The 20,517-nt window shown below is 45.5% G+C and overlaps 1 protein-coding gene across 1 annotated transcript in view; it reads right to left on the bottom strand.

Annotated features, from left to right (window-relative positions):
• Window positions 1-20,517, bottom strand: part of LOC110508626 (PH domain leucine-rich repeat protein phosphatase 1) — a 79,287-nt gene that overhangs the window by 16,701 nt on the left and 42,069 nt on the right. Inside the window, exons 2-5 of the mRNA XM_021589282.3 lie at window positions 10,525-10,721; window positions 9,213-9,338; window positions 6,816-6,964; window positions 391-537 (exon numbers count right to left, since the gene is read on the bottom strand). Coding sequence (XP_021444957.3) covers window positions 391-537; window positions 6,816-6,964; window positions 9,213-9,338; window positions 10,525-10,721 — 619 coding nt within the window. The remainder of the gene's footprint in view (window positions 1-390; window positions 538-6,815; window positions 6,965-9,212; window positions 9,339-10,524; window positions 10,722-20,517) is intronic.

Below are 20,517 nucleotides of genomic sequence, written 5' to 3' on the forward strand. Positions count from 1 at the left end.
CCTTCAACCTCTCTGTCCCTCTCTATATGCCCATTGACCCCTCGCATGCATCCCAAATGGCACCCTATTTCCTATGACGTGCACTACTTTTGACCAGAGCCTCTGGGGGGGGGGGGGGGGGGGGGGGAGTAGTAGACGGATACAGGGACTAGAACCCTACAGTGGTGGTGTCATAATACCCATAAAACCTAGCGGTCATAGGTGATTTTTAGAAACCCTTCAAATAAGGGCTGTGTTTCGTGTAGGCTTACCCCTTATCGGAAAAATGAATGGTGGAAAAACGATTGGAACCATTTCCCTGTTGTGACCGCTAGGTTTTATGGGTGTTATCACTCATACTGTGGACCTCGATAGAGTGCCATTGACCCCTAGACACTTCCTGGTTCTTACTTGGTCATGGATCCCACAGCTTGGCCCACGTTGGCCAGATAGTTACAGCTGAGGTTGACCTCGGTGAGGGTGGGGATGTCACAGATGGCCATGGGGAACTGACCCAGCTGGTTATTAGACAGGTTGAGGCTACGCAGACGAGAGAACCTGGCAGAGAGAGGGAGAAGAGAGAGAGGTTGTGAGCAGTATATTTAAGCAATAAGGCCCGAGGAGATGTGGTATATGGTCAATATACCATGGCTAAGGGCTGTTCTTAGGCATCATGCAATATACCCTTAGCCGCCGTGGTATGTTGGTAAACCCCAGAGGAGCCTTATTGCTATTATAAACTGGCTACCAAAGTAATTAGAGCAGCAAAAATACAAGTTTTGTCATACCCATGGTATACGGTCTGATATACCATGGGGCTTTCAGCCAATCAGCATTTAGGGCTCGAACCAGCCAGTTTATAATATGTATTATGTAGTTTGTTGGTTCAAGAGTAGTGTGCTGCTGTGCCCAGATAACCACACTGTTATAAGAGTAACTGCACTCTGTTAGAATGCTCCCAAAGTTTAAAACAAGCGTCAAAAGACTATGGAACTTCTCTGACCTTTTCCGTTCCTCTGTCATACTGTGGTAAAATGTTAAATATCACACATCTGTGATATTGTGTAGTTAGCAAAGTCAGTGGTCTGACTCAACAGTCGAAATGAAAATACTAATACATTGTCATGTAGAGGAAACAGGCAGAGTGTGTGTTGTCAGTAGCAACACCAGAGGCTCGAGGCATTTGGCTTCGTGTCCTATGGTTCAGCAGTGACCTTCAGTCAAGTCACCCTTACAGGGGAAAGGGGACAGGAGAGAGAGGGGAGGGCACACGGCCCCACCACTCCTGGGCCGATTGCCATGTTAGCATCAAAGCTGATAACCTCACAAACAAGTCTGCTGCCTTTTAGTCTGGCAATGCTTTGAATCGATCACACGTACACACACAGGCGCGCACACACACACACACACACACACAGGCGCGCACACACACACACACACACACACACGCACAGCCAGTTTAGCCCCTTCATCATGTGTTATTAGAAAAAGGGAAGCTAGATGACAGGGCTATTAATTTGCAAGGCCATTTAATTCCAGCTCAGGTAGGGAGGGAGGCGTCCTCCTGTAGGAGCTGAACGAGACAAGGAGGCCAGGACAACCCTGTGCTCCTGTAGATCACCTGCTCAAATCTGCTGACTAACACCACACATACACCCCCTCCCTCTCTGCTCCCCTCTGTCTTCCTCTCCCGCTCTCCATCTCGCTATCTGCCCCCCCCCCCCCTCCCCCAGATTAGCTCTAGAGTGATGTGCCAATCAAATATGGGCAATCAGGTGTGTAGGATACCTAGCCCCTCCTCTAATCCCATAATGCAATGCTCTGTTACAAAGGTCATCACACAGGGAGGGGCTGGATCTGGTTCCGTGCACATGTTTAAACCTTTGACCCCGTGTATTTTCATATTTACAATGCTGACTAAAAGTTATGAAGGACGAGAGAGAGAGAGAGAGAGAGAGAGAGAGAGAGAGAGAGAGAGAAAGAAAAAGTAAGAGGGAGGTAGGGAGGGGGAGGAAGAGAGGAGGGACACCACTTGGAAAAATACTAAATAGTCAGATGCCGTGATGTGAAGGACACCCAGTGTTTATAGGGAAACAAAACGGGAGACAAACCAGGTTCCCATCCAACCTCTTGATGTGAGTAAAGTACATGTCGGATATGAAATGTCACAGCAGGCCTGATGGAAACAGAACGTTTGCCCGTAAACTTTCAAAATGTCGGCAAAACAAAATACGCTAGACAAGGTGGGATCTTTTTGTGTCGGTAAAATTAATTATGCGAGAAATGGTGGTGGAAACGCCTTTTTGGGGAAATACTGATATCATTGCAATCATATTGAAGTAAACTTAAGAGTCACGCAACGATATGTGGTGTGGTCCTCCCACTACGACGCGGGAAAGCAATGCCGTTTATTAGGCTAACGATTCTATAAATTGTGAAAGTACAGGGTGATGAGCTTGATGCTCCTTTCAATAAACATCAAGGGTCTAATTCTGGTGACATGATGATCGATGCTTGGCTGACATTTGACAAATAAAACTAATCTTCCTATTTTGTTCATAATAATCTCATCAGGTAGGCTATACCCACACTGTATCTGCCAGCTGTTGGCTAGAGGTACGTGCCAAGACCAGAGTGGCACATTTTATTTTATTTATTTCACCTTTATTTAACCAGGTAAGCTAGATGAGGACAAGTTCTCATTTACAACCGAGACCTGGCCAAGATAAAGCAAAGCAACACAGACAACAACACAGAGTTACACATGGAAAGTCTATATACAGTGTGTGCAAATGGAGTAAGGAGGTAAGGCAATTAATAGGCCATAGTAGCGAAGTAATAACAATTTAGCAAGTTAACTCTGGAGTGATAGATGAGCAGATGATGATGTGCAAGTAGAAATACTGGTGTGCAAAAATGCAGAAAAGTAAATAAAAACAATATGGGGATGAGGTAGGTAGATTGGGTGGGCATTTACAGATGGGGTATGTACAGCTGCAGCGATCGGTCGCTCAGCTACCTGACATTGACTATATAAATGCAAATGTTTTTGTTACAGTCAATCAATCAAATGTATTTTCAGCAGATGTTACAAAGTGCTTCTACAGAAACCCAGCCTAAAACCCCAACCACAAGCAATGCCGATGTAGAAGCACGGGGGCTAGGAAAAACTCCCTGGAAAGGAAGGAACCTAGAGAGGAAGCAGGCTCTGAGGGGTGGCCAGTCCTCTTCTGGCTGGGCCGGGTGGAGATTATAAGAGTACATGGCCATTAAGGCCAGATCGTTCTTCAAGATGTTCAAACGTTCATAGATGACCAGCAGGGTCAAATAATAATCACAGTGGTTGTAGAGGATGCAACAGGTCAGCCCCTCACGAATATATGTGTAGAGTTGAAAATGCGATGGAAACTTGTAGTTTTTATTCAATACATGGGAATTTCACTGCAAAAGTTATTTTGATGTCCACTACGTCATCACGCACAGCCTTTAATCAACAACAAGTCACTTTGGTGGAAACATCTCTGGTGGGAAAATGCGCATATTGTTTTTATGCAGATTTTAGAATATTTGCATGTAAATCTGTCGCAAATTGGATGGAAACCTTGCTCCTCACACACACTCTCTCTCTCTCAGGAAAAATGTGTCTGAACACACACACAAACCTGAGCCAATACACATTGTGACATGCTCACAGACACAGTGAGAGCTGAGGAGTCTAGACTAGGCCATGTTGTCGCTCTCTCTTCCCCTATCTCTCTCTCTCTCTCTCTCTTTCCCCCCTCTCTCTTCCCCCCCCTCTCTCTCTCTTTCCCCCCTCTCTCTCTTCCACCCCCCCCTCTCTCTCTTTCCCCACTCTCTCTCTCCCCCCCACTCTCTCTCTCTTCCTCTCTCTTTCCCCCTCTATCTCTTTCCCCCCCTCTCTCTTTCCCCCCTCTCTCTTTCCCCCTCTCTCCCTCTTTCCCCCTCTCTCTCTCTCTTCCCCCCTCTCTCTCTTTCCCCCTCTCTCTCTCTTTCCCCCTCTCTCTCTCTCTCTCTCTCTCGCTCTCTCTTCCCCTCTCTCTCTCTCTCTTCCCCTGTCTCTTTCCCCCTCTCTCTCTCTCTTCCCCTCTCTCTCTCTCTCTCTTCCCCTCTCTCTCTCTCTTCCCCCCTCCTCGCTCTCTCTTCCCCTCTCTCTCTTTCTTCCCATCTCTCTTCCCCTCTCTCTCTTTCCCCCCCCTCTCTCTCTTCCCCTTTCTCTTCCCCTCTCTCTCTCTCTCTTCCTCTCTCTCTCTATTGCTCTCTCTTCCCCCCTCTATCTCTCTCTCTCCCTTTCCCCCTCTCTCTCTCGCTCTCTTCCCCTCCCTCTCGCTCTCTCTCTCTTCCCATCTCTCTCTCGCTCTCTCTTCCCCTCTCTCTCTTCCCATCTCTCTCTCGCTCTCTCTTCCCCTCTCTCTCTCTGTCTTCCCCTCTCTCTCTCTCTTCCCCTCTCTCTCTCTCTTCCCCCCTCCTCGCTCTCTCTTCCCCTCTCTCTCTTTCTTCCCATCTCTCTTCCCCTCTCTCTCTTCCCCCCCCTCTCTCTCTTCCCCTTTCTCTTCCCCTCTCTCTCTCTCTCTTCCTCTCTCTCTCTATTGCTCTCTCTTCCCCCCTCTATCTCTCTCTCTCCCTTTCCCCCTCTCTCTCTCGCTCTCTTCCCCTCCCTCTCTCTCTCTTCCCCTCCCTCTCTCTCTCTTCCCCTCTCTCTTGCTCTCTCTCTCTCCCCCTCTCTCTCTCGCTCTCTCTTCCCCTCTCTCTCTCTCTCCCCATCTCTCTCTCGCTCTCTCTTCCCCTCTCTCTCTCTGTCTTCCCCTCTCTCTCTCTTCCCCTGTCTCTTTCCCCCTCTCTCTCTCTCTTACTGTCTTCCCCCCCTCTCTCTTCCCCCCTCTCTCTCTCTCTATTGCTCTCTCTTCCCCCCCTCTCTCTCTCCCTTTCCCCCTCTCTCTCTCGCTCTCTTCCCCTCCCTCTCTTCCCCTCTCTCTTGCTCTCTCTCTCTCTCTCTTTCCCCCTCTCTCTCTCGCTCTCTCTTCCCCTCTCTCTCTCTCTCTCTCTCTTCCCCTCTCTCTCTCTCTCTGTCTTCCCCTCTCTCTCTCTCTCTTCCCCTGTCTCTTTCCCCCTCTCTCTCTCTTACTGTTTTCCCCCCCTCTCTCTCTTCCCCCCTCTCTCTCTCTCTCTTCCCCCTCTCGCTCTCTCTTCCCCTGTCTCTTCCCCCCTCTCTCTCTTCACCTGTCTCTTTTCCCCTCTCTCTCGCTCTCTTCACCCATCTCTTTCCCTCTCTCTCTCTCTCTCTCTCTTCACCTGTCTCTTTCCCTCTCTCTCTCTCTCTCCCTCTCTTCACCTGTCTCTTTCCCCCTCTCTCTCTCTCACTCTCTTTCCCCCCCCCCCTCTCTCTCTCTTCACCTGTCTCTTTCCCCCCCATCTCTCTCACTCTCTCTTCACCTGTCTCTTTCCCCCTCTCTCTCTCTCACTCTCTCTTCACCTGTCTCTTTCCCCCTCTCTCTCTCTCTCTCTCTCTCGCTCTCTTCACTTGTCTCTTTCCCCCTCTCTCTCTCTCACTCGCTCTTGCCCTGTCTCTTTCCCTCTCTCGCTCTCTCTTCCCCCCTCTCTCTCTCTCTCACTCTCTCTTCCCCTGTCTCTTTCCCTCTCTCTCTCTTCCCCTCTCTCTCTCGCTCAGCCAATGACACTTTAAATACGAGTGACCCTACTAATGTAGGTCATACTCATTAGTACATTGTGTGAGTCTGATGCCCAGCAGGGATGCTCTGTAGCAATTAAACCCTCCATATCACATCATATCCTTTTATCTCCAAACTAGCAGCTTCTCATCGGTCATGTCCGTCTTTTGAATTCAGATTATCCCCTGCATTAGCCAGGATATAGAATATGAAAAGGCCAAAGCCTCGTATAATGTTGACGGGTCCTGGCACATATTCAGACAGGATCAGACGGGCACATGCACACACTGCTCTAATCTGCAGTGATCAAGATTCTGTATGCCCTAATTCTGCCTTCAACCAGTCACACACACAACCCAATATTCGCTCTCACGCACACATACAATCCCCCACTCTAGCCCTCGCTCTCTCTCTATCATCGTAGACTACATACACACTTGCACGTGCAGTTAAATGACAAATCATCTTCTGAATTTCTAAGACAGGCTGTGACAGGCATGCGCACTCACACACACACACACACACACACACACACACACGCACAGTGTACAGTACATCTTGGCTATGTGGTTTAATCTGGGGCCAGATGGTGCCCACTGAGCAGTACTGAGAGGGAGAGTGAGGGAGCCAGGCCATATTAAAAGCCTCCCTGCAGAGGCAGACAGGTCTGGGCTACCCTACTAGACTCCATCCACTCCGACTGTCCAGGTCAACTCAACTAGGCCCTGTCCTGGTCCTGCCCAACTCAATCTGTTTGACCATCCCAGCTCAGGCCAGCCTTACCCTGCCCATCTCTGCTAGGCCTGGTCCTAAGCAGCTCAAGTCTGCCCAACCAAAGGCCACTGACACTGCCTTGCCCACTAACTGACACTACCCCATTCATGTATCTTAAGCCCAGCACTATTCTGCCAAGTCCACTCCAATCTAGGCTAGCTCAGTCTAGTCTAGCCCAGTCCAGCCCTACCCTAATTGTGACCCAGTCCAACTCTTTACTAAGCCAACCAAGCCAAACCATGCCATGCTCAGATCTGTCCAGGCAGAGCAACTTAACCAGGTCAAGCCCACCCCACCCTACCCCTTCCTGAGACCCAACCCATCCCTATTAATACCAGCCCTGTGTGTCCAATTCCCCTGGTTCGTACCACCTACCTCTGTAACTGGTGTAGACGGTGGTCTGTGGGGAGGAAGTTGTGTTTGAGGTTGAGGTGGGTGAGGTCCTGGCTGTAGAAGAGGTTGGGAGGCAGCTGCTCCAGACTGCAGCAGGACAGGTCCACAGAGTTGATCCTCTGGGACACCATCTGACCAACCGGGGGAGGGAAGAGAAAGGGGAAACCTGGTGTCAAACATAATTATCCCGACTCCACTGGGATGTGTGTGTGACTGGGGGGCGGATTGTGGATTTGTGGGAGGATTGTGTGTGTGTGACCTAGGGTGGTTATTAACAGGTCATCGATAGGTCAGGCGTCTTAAGATTAGAAAGGCAGGAAGTCAACCGTGAGTGAGACAGGACAAGACATAACAGGTCATCTCATGTTATCTACTGTATATCTACCGTATATCTACTGTATATCTACCGTATATCTACTGTATATCTGCCGTATATCTAATCTACATCTACTGTAAATCTACTGTAAATCTGCCGTATATCTACCGTATATCTACTGTATATCTTCCGTATATCTACTGTATATCTACTGTATATTTACTGTATGTCTACTGTATATTTACTGTATATCTGCCGTATATCTACTGTATATCTCCCATATATCTACTGTATATTTCCCGTATATCTACTGTATATCTCCCGTATATCTACTGTATATCTCCCATATATCTACTGTATATCTCCCGTATGTCTACTGTATATCTCCTGTATATCTGCCGTATATCTCCCGTATATCTCCCGTATATCTACTGTATATCTCCCGTATATCTACCGTATATCTCCAGTATATCTACTGTATATCTCCCGTATATCTACTGTATATCTCCCGTATATCTACTGTATATCTGCTGTATGTCTACTGTATATCTCCAGTATATCTACTGTTTCGCTTCCATATATCTACTGTATATTTACTGTTATCTGTCATAGCATGACGGAACACTTAGTCCAGTTCCACTATACTCTCCTTACCACTATACTCTCCTTATTACTATACTCACCTTACTATATTCTCCTTACTACTATATTCTCCTTACTATACTCTACTTACTACTATACACTCCTTACTAATGTACTCTCCTTACCACTATACTCTCCTTACTACTATACTCCCCTTACTACTATACTATCCTTACTGCTGTACTCTCCTTACTACTATACTCTCCTTACTACTATACTCTCCTTACTACTATACTCTCCTTACTACTGTACTCTCCTTACTACTGTACTCTCCTTACCACTGTACTCTCCTTACCACTATACTCTCTACTGTACTCTCCAGTTACACTATACTTTCCTTACTATACTCTCCTTACTACTATAATCTCCTTACCACTATACTCTCTACTGTACTCTCCAGTTACACTATACTCTCCTTACCACTATACTCTCCTTACTACTATACTCTCCTTACTACTGTACTCTCCTTACCACTGTACTCTCCTTACCACTATACTCTCTACTGTACTCTCCAGTTACACTATACTTTCCTTACTATACTCTCCTTACTACTATAATCTCCTTACCACTATACTCTCTACTGTACTCTCCAGTTACACTATACTCTCCTTACTATACTCTCCTTACTGTACTCTCCTTACTACTGTACTCTCCAGTTGCACTATACGCTCCTTACTACTATACTCTCCTTACTACTATAATCTCCTTACCACTATATTCTCTACTGTACTCTCCAGTTACACTATACTCTCCTTACTGTACTCTCCTTACTATACTCTACTGTACTCTCCAGTTCCACTATACTCTCCTTACTGTGCTCTCCAGTTCCACTATACTCTCCTTACTATACCCTCTACTAAAGTGTTTCCCAACTCCAGTCCTCAAGTACCTCCAACAGCACACCTTGTAGCCCCGGACAAACACACCTGATTCAACTCATTGAGGGCTTGATGATTAGTCGACAAGTTGAATCAGGTGTGTCTGTCCGGGGATCCTCAATAAAAATGTGTGGTGATGGGGACAATCGAGAACTGGAGATGGGGAACACTGCTCTACTTTACTCTCCTTCTCCTTATTATACTCTCTACTATACTCTCCATTTCCACTATAATCTCCTTTACAATACTTCCCTTACTGAACACGGTTAACTAGCTACTCTCCAGTCCTTGACTACTGCTCATGCCACTCCTCCTCACAGTCCTACAGTAGGTTCTATTCTGAGTGTTCCCCTGGGCTTCCATGACACGCTCGTCCCTGATAATATTTATAAAATTGGTTTCCTGGCTTTGGCCTACTTCAGTTAGGATGAGAGAGACGAGAGTGAGTGAGTGAGCGTTTGTGTGAGTGAGTGAGTGAGTGAGTGAGAGCTACTGTTTCACCCCCAACTGTACTCCACTGCACACACACACACACTGATGTACCTTGGCTGCGTGTCGGTGCCAGCGCAGGTGTTCTGTGAAGCTGTCAAAGCTGACGTAGTAGGTCTGGCTCTGGGGCCCTGCTGAGCTGAACGCCAGGCAGTGGCTATGCTTCTTCACCTCCTCCACCTACACACACACACACACACACACACACGTTAGGCCTAGAGACTGCATTAACAAACACACATCTTCCGTTCACACCTCCAGGGTAAGTCACACATTCAAGATAACCACTGTCGGAAAACAAATCGCCAGTTAGACACGACAATGACAACACACACGCCGTCGGAGTCAGACAAGCAAGATAAACAAACCTGTAGGGCTATTGACTGAACAAATGTCGATTGCATACAGAAAACACACATACCTATAGGAAAGAAAGAAAAAAAAACATAGAGGGACTTTTTCAGTACACAACACAGTGTTCCATGTTACAGGCCATGGTCCATTTAGTGACGTCATCAGCACGAGCTGAACGGTTCAGATGTTCATATTAAAAGAGCCTCAGGCTGCAATTTCCGGTCTTCTAGTTGTGACCGCACGCTGCGGAGATGTATGGGAATCTAGAGATCTAGAGGTCGTGTCTTGACATGACATGATATTTGAGCTGTGGTTGCGGTGGGATATGGGGAGTCACAGTCCTTTATATGCCTAGATATAGTATGTGGCAGGCTGATAGAAAGACCATTTGAGGAGGGCCCTTAGGGCTTATTCAACGGGCCTGTCTGCCCTTCCCTGCTGCAGATACACAGCCATAAAGCCATAAAGGGATAACAGTCATTAACCAAAGGCTCTCTCCCTAACTCCCTTTTTGGAATGTGAAATCCCAAGCCAGAAAATGTATTCGTGAGGATCCAGCCTAAACTAGGCAGAACCACGATAAGACTTTTAAATTGGAGGACAGTGAATAAAGGCCAACAATCCATTTAGGGTATAGAGTACTTGATGTGGAGAATGCAGATATAAAATAAGGATGTTGGAAGATTAAACACGGATCTGCAACGATGACTTATTGGCCCTTCACCAGGACTCTGTCACAGAGTTGATTAAAGACTGTTGATTTGATTTCAGCTCTATGATTACACACTGATTAGACGGAGTCAAGAATGAAGACAAATGGAAATGGAAAGCTGGTGATGTACGAGTAAAGTAAGGTTTGTGGATGCCACATTGGTGTCATAGAATTAGAATGAACTTTGTGATTTTTCTTCCTGGTGTGGGTGCTCTCAATACGGCTGCCGGTCCAGCCGTCACAGAACATTGTCAGTAGTGTCAGTAACAGCAGTCTTGTCAGTCCTGTGTCTTACTGTACCTTTCCTCCGATGAGGGGCAGGATGTGCATCTTGCCCGTGTGGCTGTCTTTGACGGAGGAGACAATGAGGCAGGTGCCACAAAGGATCACCTGGCGTCTGGTCCAGCGGTTGACTGGCAGCTGGAGTTTCCCTTTGCGGACATTATACGTCCCCGACAGTTGCACGCGTTCCGAGCTCTCGATGCTGTGGGGCTTTCCTGGAACACACACAAGGAGAGAGAGAGAGAGAGTTAGCATCCAGCTAATAACACAATGGGAGGGGGATACAGTTAACATCGTTAGAATCTAGCTAACTCAACACAGAGAGGAGAGGGAGCGAGAGTTAGCATAGTTAGCATTCAGCTAACTTAACACACAGAAGAGAGGGAGCGAGAGTTAGCATAGTTAGCATTCAGCTCACTCAACACACAGAGGAGAGGGAGCGAGAGTTAGCATTCAGCTAACTTAACACAGAGGAGAGGGCGCGAGAGTTAGCATAGTTAGCATTCAGCTAACTCAACACACAGAGGAGAGAGAGCGAGAATTAGCATTGTTAGCTAACTCAACACAGGGCCAGTAGCACACAGACCTGTATACTGGCCCTGCATCTATTAACCCAAAGCTAATCAAGTGACATAGTAATTATGTATGACTATAAAGCAAATAATAATGATAATTGCGTTTATTTACATACTGTACATACAGTATATTATCAACCCTGAGAGATATGAATAGTTAAATAGCGTAGCAGCCAGTCAAATCAATGCTGTGTTAGCATAAGCGCTAAACAGTCACAGTCAGCACTGATGCCGCACTCTGTTAGCATACGGCGCTGAATAGCTTTTAGCATAGCATTAAACACAACAGTGATAGTTAGATAATAGATGATGATGCCAGGTGCTGTCCACTAATTCAACACTATTTTGTTATGGCATTCTTTGAGCTGTCTTTATTCCCTTCACCCATTGGTTCTTCTCCTCTGTGACGTGTTCCCTCGTTCACTCCGCTACCCTGCCAAATGGCTTGTTTATTATCTGTCAATCAGTCTGTCTTCTCTGTCCATCTGTCTTCTCTGTCTCTCCAAAACATCCACCTGCTCTCCGTCTTGCAAACTGGCCGGCCAACTCTCTCAACCTCTCTCGCTCTCTCACATTCTTCTCCACTTGCATGTGCCTCTCTGTTCTCCTCCTACCTATCTATCTATGAACAGAATCTCTGCCTACCTGGACACTTGTTTGTCTTTTATTATTCATGTCTCCACCATGTGTGCTAGGCCAAGGCGCTACGCCAAAGCATCTGATGTAGAACAGATGTGGAATGGACACGACCCCAGGCCATAGAAAATGACTCACATGTTACTGTAAACGACAGTAAATCACTCCTGCCCTCTACATCTCTCCCATCCACTCCACACGGAGTAAATGAGGGATCATTTAAACATTTTTTTTAAATACAAAGTATATTGAAAGCAGGTGCTTCCACACAGTTGTGTGCAACTACCATCTCATCATGCTTAGGGTCATGTATAAAAATACACAGTTGCTACCTTGGCTAGAAGAGATCTCACCCACTGGGCACATACTTTTGATTTACATGATTGAGTTGCTAACTAACCGTGAGTTAATTAAGCAATTGACATCCCATCATGCTTAGGGTCATGTATAAAAATACTGGGGTAGACCATTATTTTGGCTACCATGGCTATGCTCTCATAGGAGAGGGTCACTGAATGGTTTGATGAGCAAGAAAACGCTGTAAACCATATGCCGTGGCCGTCTCAGTCACCAGATCTCAACCCAATTGAACACTTATGGGAGATTCTGGAGTGGCGCCCGAGACAGCGTTTTCCACCACCATCAACAAAACACCAAATGATGGAATTTCTTGTGGAAGAACGGTGTCCATCGCTGCGATAGTTTCAGACACTTGTAGAATCTGTGCCAAGGTGCATTGAAGCTGTTCTGGCGGCCCAACACCACATTAAGACACTTTATGTTGGCGTTTACCTTATTTCTTCAGTTATGTAACCCACTGTAAACCACTCCTCCATCTCTCCCAGCCACTTCAATCCAGACAGGGATAGAGAGAGAGCTGGTGGGGTAGTACTATGGGGTAAGTACTAAGTACCAGGACAAGCTCTTACAGCTTTGAATAATTCAACACAGGTCCCTTACATGCTGACTGTTAGACTAACACGAGAGAATGCTGTATGACACATGGCCCAGGGCTAACACTTTTAGCATCGCTTTAAAACTCCCACAACTGGAGAACACTACAGTTACCTACTCTATTGTAGGGAGCTTACAACCTAGCGACCTCCTCAAGAGGTTCGGATCTCTTGGCGTAATGGCTAAGGTGTAGGGTTGACAGTTGCAAGGTCCCAGGTTCAAGCCCAGGTCAGGACCGATGTACCCTCAAAAGATTATCGCCACTGAGCAAATTTCAGGTCTACTGAGCGCAAAGTTCAATGTAGGCCTACATTCCATGAGACTTTTGGGAAAAAAATGCATGGCTTGACATGAACCTGTTTAGCCACTTGTCCTTCAGATAAGGTGACTGAAAATGTTGTTGTTGTTTGACGTAAGAAACCACTTCCCATACCCTTATTACAGAGAATCAGAAATTATGCTAGACTCTGCCTATTGGCTACTTAGCTTATTCAAGCCTGTCTCAAAATACAACACTGCCCCTTTAAGACAAAAAAATCTATTTACTTGACTTTCTTTTCAAAGATGTCTAGAAATGTACACGTTTTGTGCTCTTGTAGGAAGCAATCACTCCCTTATTGCTGAATACAAAGGACCTATAACTGGGCTAATAATTCACTAACTAGCAAAGGATATTAAAACGTTTACACGTGGCTACACGCAGCTCACACTTTGATCTCAAAACAAGCGCATCTACTCACGACCGCTCATGCTGTAAACACAGTCCAGTTCAAAGTAAATGGCACAGATCCACATATGCCAATGGTCTATTTGCATATAGGCCTAGTGCAGCTCTGATTGGTTATGTCACACCGGTCTGTGTAAAGTACGGCTGAGTAGTGTGTGTCAATGCACTTGGTAGCAGCTAATGGGGATCCATAATAAATATAAATGCAATAGAATCCTACTCCGGTGCGTTCTGCCTACAACAAAATCTCTTGCATAGTTCGTTTTGTTTCGGTATGTTGCATTGAAAGTGGCTAATATTGCGCTGATTCAATCACAATTGCCACAGTAAAGGGAAATGTTGATATTGTTAATTAACAGGGAAAACTGTAGAACAGTGGTCACCAACCTTTTCTTAGTCATATAGTCACATTGAGTCAAAATGCAAGCCGAGATCTACCGCTCAGAATTTTTATTTTTGTATTTTTATTTTTACATGACTTTAAAAAACATAAGCCTATGCAACATTAACCAATTAAAAACAATACTGTCGCAATGAGGTTTGTGCAGTAAGCTATATACCCAAAACATTATCACCGCAAATTGGCTTTGCTTGAATTGCCCTGCCAATGAATGCATTGTTGTTTGGAATATATATATATATATATTTTTTTTATGAGGAAGGCTACATGATCACACCGGTAATGATTGAGCATATATTTAAATAATGTGCTTTTTATTTATTGTTTACTGTGCTGATGATGCCTGCATCTGATGGTCAGTCTCAGCAGATGGAGAGAGCAGCAGACTGAAGGTCCACCTCTCAACATCCCTCCGCTCTCCCTTTCGTCCACTGACACTGACCAAAAAGGGACAGTCTTCCAGCTGATGGCGAAACTCGAGTCGCACTGCATTATTTCTGCCTCATGCACAAATTCATGTTGTTACTCCTCTGACCAGAGAAAGTGAAATATCCCTTGATATTAAAAAAAGACCCAAGCCGCTAATAATAACAACGCAAGCCTGTAGATACACTTTCCTACTCATTCATTACTGCTGCACTGCTTGTTGTAGCGCTGAGTGGAAATAGGAAGAATGCGCATTTAAGTGTTAAAAGTGTTGAATACAAAGTGTTGACAGTGCTGAGTGAGAACTTAAACATGAACTCATCTCTTTGCTGTATTCGTTGACAGTCTCTCTCTCTCGTCATGATTTTTAAACATTTAGAAATCTCACAGTATCAACTTTGCTGAGGCTTTCTTTAATGGCTGCTATGTTACTGCAGACACGGTCGTCTGAGCCATCCGATTGGCCAGCGTTAGGCCTATAGTGCACTTGATTTGCTCTCAGGGCCTACTGGAAGTCAGAGTTTGTGTCTTTAGACACATGCTATGGTTAAAAATGGCAACAGTTTGCCTACCTAGTGCGCAGGGCAGCTGAGTCGGGTGCACCTACCGCCAACAGCCCGAGACCAACACAGGCACAAGGCTTTATTGTTGTTGTTGTTGTTTTACAGAAATGTTTACCGATCGACTAGGAATGCTTGGAGATCGACCAGGCGTTCGCGATCGACCGGTTGGTGACCACTGCTCAAGAAAGTTAAGTGACGATCAATCTCCTGCTTTTCTCTGTGGGCTGATATTTCCTGCACGGCCGTCTCGGGCTACTGCTCGGCACAGCTTAGAGGGAACATTGTTCAGGACTACATGTACACCCTCCTTCCACACAATATGTACCTGGCGCTTTCAGTCTGGTCCTAAAGCAACTGGAGCAGTGATTGTGCTCGTGTCTTTGTAGCTCAAGATACTGTGAAGTTGGCTTGATACTGTCAGAGACGAGGGTTGAAGAATAAATTCACTGAGGAAGTGCTCATGTTCTGTAGAACAGACTCCGAGCCCAGGGCAAAGGGCTACATTTTAATATGAGCTACTGTGATCAGCACTTTTCCCCGCTGTATCATCACAGTGCAGTGACCTTTGGCCTCATTTTCACGCCCGAAATCAAATCAATAACCGACTTTGCAAATGGACTGGTCAAATACTGAGCATGTGCAATGCGGCACCTTACCACATGGTCAGAAGTGAGATGCCACCACAGAGCTCAGACCTCTACAGTACAACTCAGTTCATTTTCAGAATTGAGTTTGCGAGTCGGATGGGAAATTGTTTGAACAGGCAAATTATTCACCAGCTTTTAGCCTCAATAAGTCACACTGGCAATCTCAAAATATCTAGGGCTTTGTTGGAACACTTTGTGTGTGTGTGCACAATCACACACACACACCCTCCACATGCATGCACAGATGCACACACTCTGATTCAGTGACAGTGATAAACCTCCTCCATATGTGATTTGGGCTTTATTGTTCACCTGGATGAGGATGGACCAAAGCAGGAACAAACGTTTTAAAAGGGGAACAATATGGAGTGGGGCAGTAGGAAGCCCTAATGATAACAGTGGGCCTAAAACAGCATCTGTCTGCCCGGGTGTTGATTTGTCCTGGCGGCTACAGTAACTCTCTCTCCCCACCCAGTCAAATGGACACAGTGGATCTGCCTGTGTGTAGACCAGACCACTACACTGTCTAGGTTAGTTCAATTGAAGGGGAAGAGTGGGTGGGTGGGGCTCCCACTGTTTACATTGGATCTATACAACCTCTTGACATCACAATGATAATATGGTTTAGTCTCATGCTGGAATCAAACCCACAACCCTGGTGGGGCAAGAACCAGGCTCCAGCCAACCAACTGAGTCATCGGAACAAGGACTCTATTTGTTGTCCCAGGCCAGGAGTCTTCAATTTAAAGGTTGAGGATGGAAGCAATGTAGGGGATAGGGTTCGGGTCAAAAGGACACTATGGTCTTGGCTAGTTGTGTGTGTGTGTGTGTGTTTGGAGAATGAGGTGCTTTCTTTACCTTTGAGTGCTATGGAGAATGGGACCTTTTTTTGTAAATTTGATTGGTGGATTCAAATATTAAAAATATTAAGTATTAAGTATTAAAAATATATATGTGTGTGACTAGGGAGTGGCGTGTGTTTACTTTAGGGTGTTCACTACCTAGGGGTTTATCAAGATGTCTTCCTTCCCTAAGATCAGGAAAGGCCACGGTTTCCCCTCTCCCTGCCAACACACACCCACGCAGAGAGGAACTGACTGCGGTGGGGCGGACAGTGGTACCGTTTCCCCTACTGTGGATTCCATCTTTAACAGAGTGTAAGGCCCTCCCCCATGTGATAACCAGACCACTTGCAGAACCACCTCTCCTCCTCGCTACACACGTGTAATCAGGCTGACCCCCCCTAATGAAACAAGACACTGCAACACACATACACTTCTACCACTGGGTCTGGGCACGCCGTACCTCAGGGCTCTGACCAACATGACACACTGGGTCTGGGCTCGCCGTACCTCAGGGCTCTGACCAACATTACACACTGGGTCTGGGCTCGCCATACCTCAGGGCTCTGACCAACATTACACACTGGGTCTGGGCACGCCGTACCTCAGGGCTCTGACCAACATCACACACTGGGTCTGGGCTCGCCGTACCTCAGGGCTCTGACCAACATCACACAATGGGTGGGAATGAGATACATGCAATACATGCTATGGTGCTGTGGACTGGCACAGATGAGACTAATGTATGGGTCGTAGTGTAGAGCAGGGTTTGTGTTCAGGCTATAACTAGCTCCTGCTGCCTGGCCTTGGCTGCCGCTCACATCTTTTTTCTGCGTCCCAAATGGCACCCTCTTCCCTAGATAGTGCACTACCATTGACCAGAGCCATATGGGCCGTGGTCAAAAGTAGTGCACTATCTTGGGAATAGGGTGCCATTTGAGCCACAAGCCTCTGTCTCGTTTCCTGTATGAGATTGTTACGATCTGAGGTGTTGTATCAAGGCCCTCCTTGCTACTGAGGAGCTGTAGAGACACATCACTGTCAAATAGTGCTAAAAATAACACATTCTGTAGCGTGTCCTTCAGAGGCTTGTTATTATTATCAAATGATGCTTGATGGCTGTTGTTTTCCGCCGCTGACAGTGAAAAGGAGTAATGAGATATTGAAGAAAGAGGAAGCGAGTAAGCGCCAACACATATGGGGAAGAGAGAGAGAGGGGGAAGAGAGAGGGAGGGAAAGAAAGAGAAGGAAAGAAATCAAGCTGTTTCTGTGGCCTGTAAATTGCTGTCCTCCTGTAGGGGCACGCACACCATGTGGCACCGAACCTGCCTTAGTGTGAGAGAGTGTGTGTGTGTGTGTGTGTGTGTGTGTGTGTGTGTGTGTCTGTCATCTCTTGATTTGACCTTCTGTCTTTCTCCGTATAAACCCAAAACCTTGCTTTTCCCAGCTGGCAAAAGTGGTTGCAATGACGTCTTTGCAGACAGATTTCAACAAATTGCAATGGTGTCATATTAAACAGATGTTGTAATAATGTCGTATCAAACCCTTTTTCTACCTGGATTCACTCCCCCTCAATTCAATTCAACATGCATGGGAAACATACTGTACGTTTACATTGCCAAAGCAAATGAAATAGACAATAAACATGGGAAGTAAACAATCAGAAATGAAGAGTAAAACGTTTTAAAAGAATACAGACATTTCAAATGATATTATTGTCTATGTACAGTGTTGTAACAATGTGCAAATAGTTGAAGTAAACCTCGGAATAACCGTTTGTAGTGCTGCAAGGCCCAAGGTAACAGGAATAGGCTCCTTTGGACAAGCTCTAAGGTAGGTGACACACACAAACAGACATGGGCGTGTAATGGCAGTGACGGTGAGGACCAGACGAGGTGACAGCTGCTAGGGACAATTAGTGCGCGGGCCAAGGCAGTGCTATTATCCCCTCCTCCCATCTGCCAGCCTGGCGCAACATGTTACAACCTTCCAACAATCATGGGACAACCTTCAAGGCTATCTACCATACCGCACTGTCTGCCTTTAGGACTATGTATGGTACTGTGTGTGTGTGTGTTGTTTTATACTACATAGCTTTGTAAGTCTGTAAGCAACAGGGTCGTAGATAGTTACCACAGCCACAAAGTCCGAAGGCCCGCCTCCTCGGCCAATCAGATGAGGGAGTGTGTTGACACGTATGCCAGATTACGGTATATTTCCAGTTCAAGTTTGAGGGCCAATTTATTTTATGTACCGATCCATAAATGACTTGGTTATTTATTAGCTATAATAAAACCAACAGTTCAAAATGTAAATTGGTAATCAGATGTCTTAATCAAACTCAGCTGGGAAGCTTATCATGATGTTTGCTCTAATTGTTTAAAAAAAAATTCCAAACAAATTGACATCTTGATTTTAGATTTATTCAGTTTCAGGGAAATGAAAAATGATGAATTAGGCTGCTTTAAGATATAAACTTCAACCCTGTTTTCCAATTGGGCACTTATTATAGTATTTTTTTAAAACTCATTTAAAATCGTACAATTGGAATTGGGGTGCCTGAGTAAACACAGCCTTAGACTTTGACCAACAGTAGGTTGATGATATACTTTAAAATATTTACCTTAAAAACAGAAAAGCAGATAGCGTGGGCAATTTTTATTATAGCCTTGCAGTCCACCTTTTTGGTATTTTGCACCAAATCAAATCAAATGTTATTTATCATGCGCCGAATACAACTGGTGTAGACTTGACAGTGAAATGCTTACGAACCTTTCCAAATGATGCAGAGTTTAAAGATAAAATACACAAGAATGGAGCTAAATACAGGGACCAGTACCAGATCAATGTGGAGCTAAATACAGGGACCAGTACCAGATCAATGTGGAGCTAAATACAGGGACCAGTACCAGATCAATGTGGAGCTAAATACAGGGACCAGTACCAGATCAATGTGGAGCTAAATACAGGGACCAGTACCAGATCAATGTGGAGCTAAATACAGGGACCAGTACCAGATCAATGTGGAGGTAAATACAGGGACCAGTACCAGATCAATGTGGAGCTAAATACAGGGACCAGTACCGGATCAATGTGGAGCTAAATACAGGGACCAGTACCGGATTAATGTGGAGCTAAATACAGGGACCAGTACCGGATCAATGTGGAGCTAAATACAGGGACCAGTACCAGATCAATGTGGAGCTAAATACAGGGACCAGTACCAGATCAATGTGGAGCTAAATACAGGGACCAGTACCGGATCAATGTGGAGCTAAATACAGGGACCAGTACCAGATCAATGTGGAGCTAAATACAGGGACCAGTACCAGATCAATGTACATTTCGACCTCAAGTAACTTGTACCTCTGTACAAGTTACTTGGAGTCAATATGTACATGAACGCAGGGTAAAGTGACTAGGCAAATAATAATAATAAGTGTAAAATAAAGAACAGAGTAGCAGCAGCAAATGATGTGTAAAACTGTGTGTGAACATCTTATTCTGAAATCATGGGCATTAATGATGAATCACGCTTCACCATACATTTCAACATACATTTCGTTGAGTGCCAGAGTGGTGTTGGCCTGTGGAAGAATGCAGAAAGCCCTGATAATTATGGATGAGAACTCTCTTGGTAGATAAAAGGGTCTGCAGTTCACCATGAGTTATTTTGTGTAGACTTTATATACACACACTCACAGGTATTACTGAGGTATTCGTTTTTACCAGTTTCCGTCTCTGTACAAAGACATGGTCTTCAAGCTATGGAAGATGGCAAAACACTTAACCGTTTCACGTGGGAATTCCAAATATCTCTAACGGTCGAGGTTTTATGTTTTATGCACGTGATGTCAGAATGCATTCTGACATTGAAAATGTGATTGTTATGCAACAGGACAGCTAACCCGAACTGCCTGCTAATTATCTAACCCCCGCTGCCTGCTATGTTTCAGTTTGTTAATTTCAAAGTATTTTCTAACAAGTTTTATTTTCTTACAACAGTTTGAATTGAAGTGTGTTCTGCATCCTCATTAATTCACATAGAAGTAGCCCATTTCACTGTTGCAGACAATTTATGTTTGAGGATTTACTGAGCCAGACAAACTTCTCTCTTTGAGGAGAGCCAAAGCACTTCCCCAGTGTTTCACGCAGATCAAGTATGCAGACATTTGCGCAGTCTTGCAAACTTTTTCCCCCTGGCATATTTTCTGGCTAGTGCTCGCATTGCCTTCATTGTC

This window comes from Oncorhynchus mykiss, chromosome 28 (genome assembly GCF_057628025.1).
Source record: "Oncorhynchus mykiss isolate SJ-2025 chromosome 28, ASM5762802v1, whole genome shotgun sequence".
Classification (NCBI taxonomy): Eukaryota; Metazoa; Chordata; class Actinopteri; order Salmoniformes; family Salmonidae; genus Oncorhynchus; species Oncorhynchus mykiss.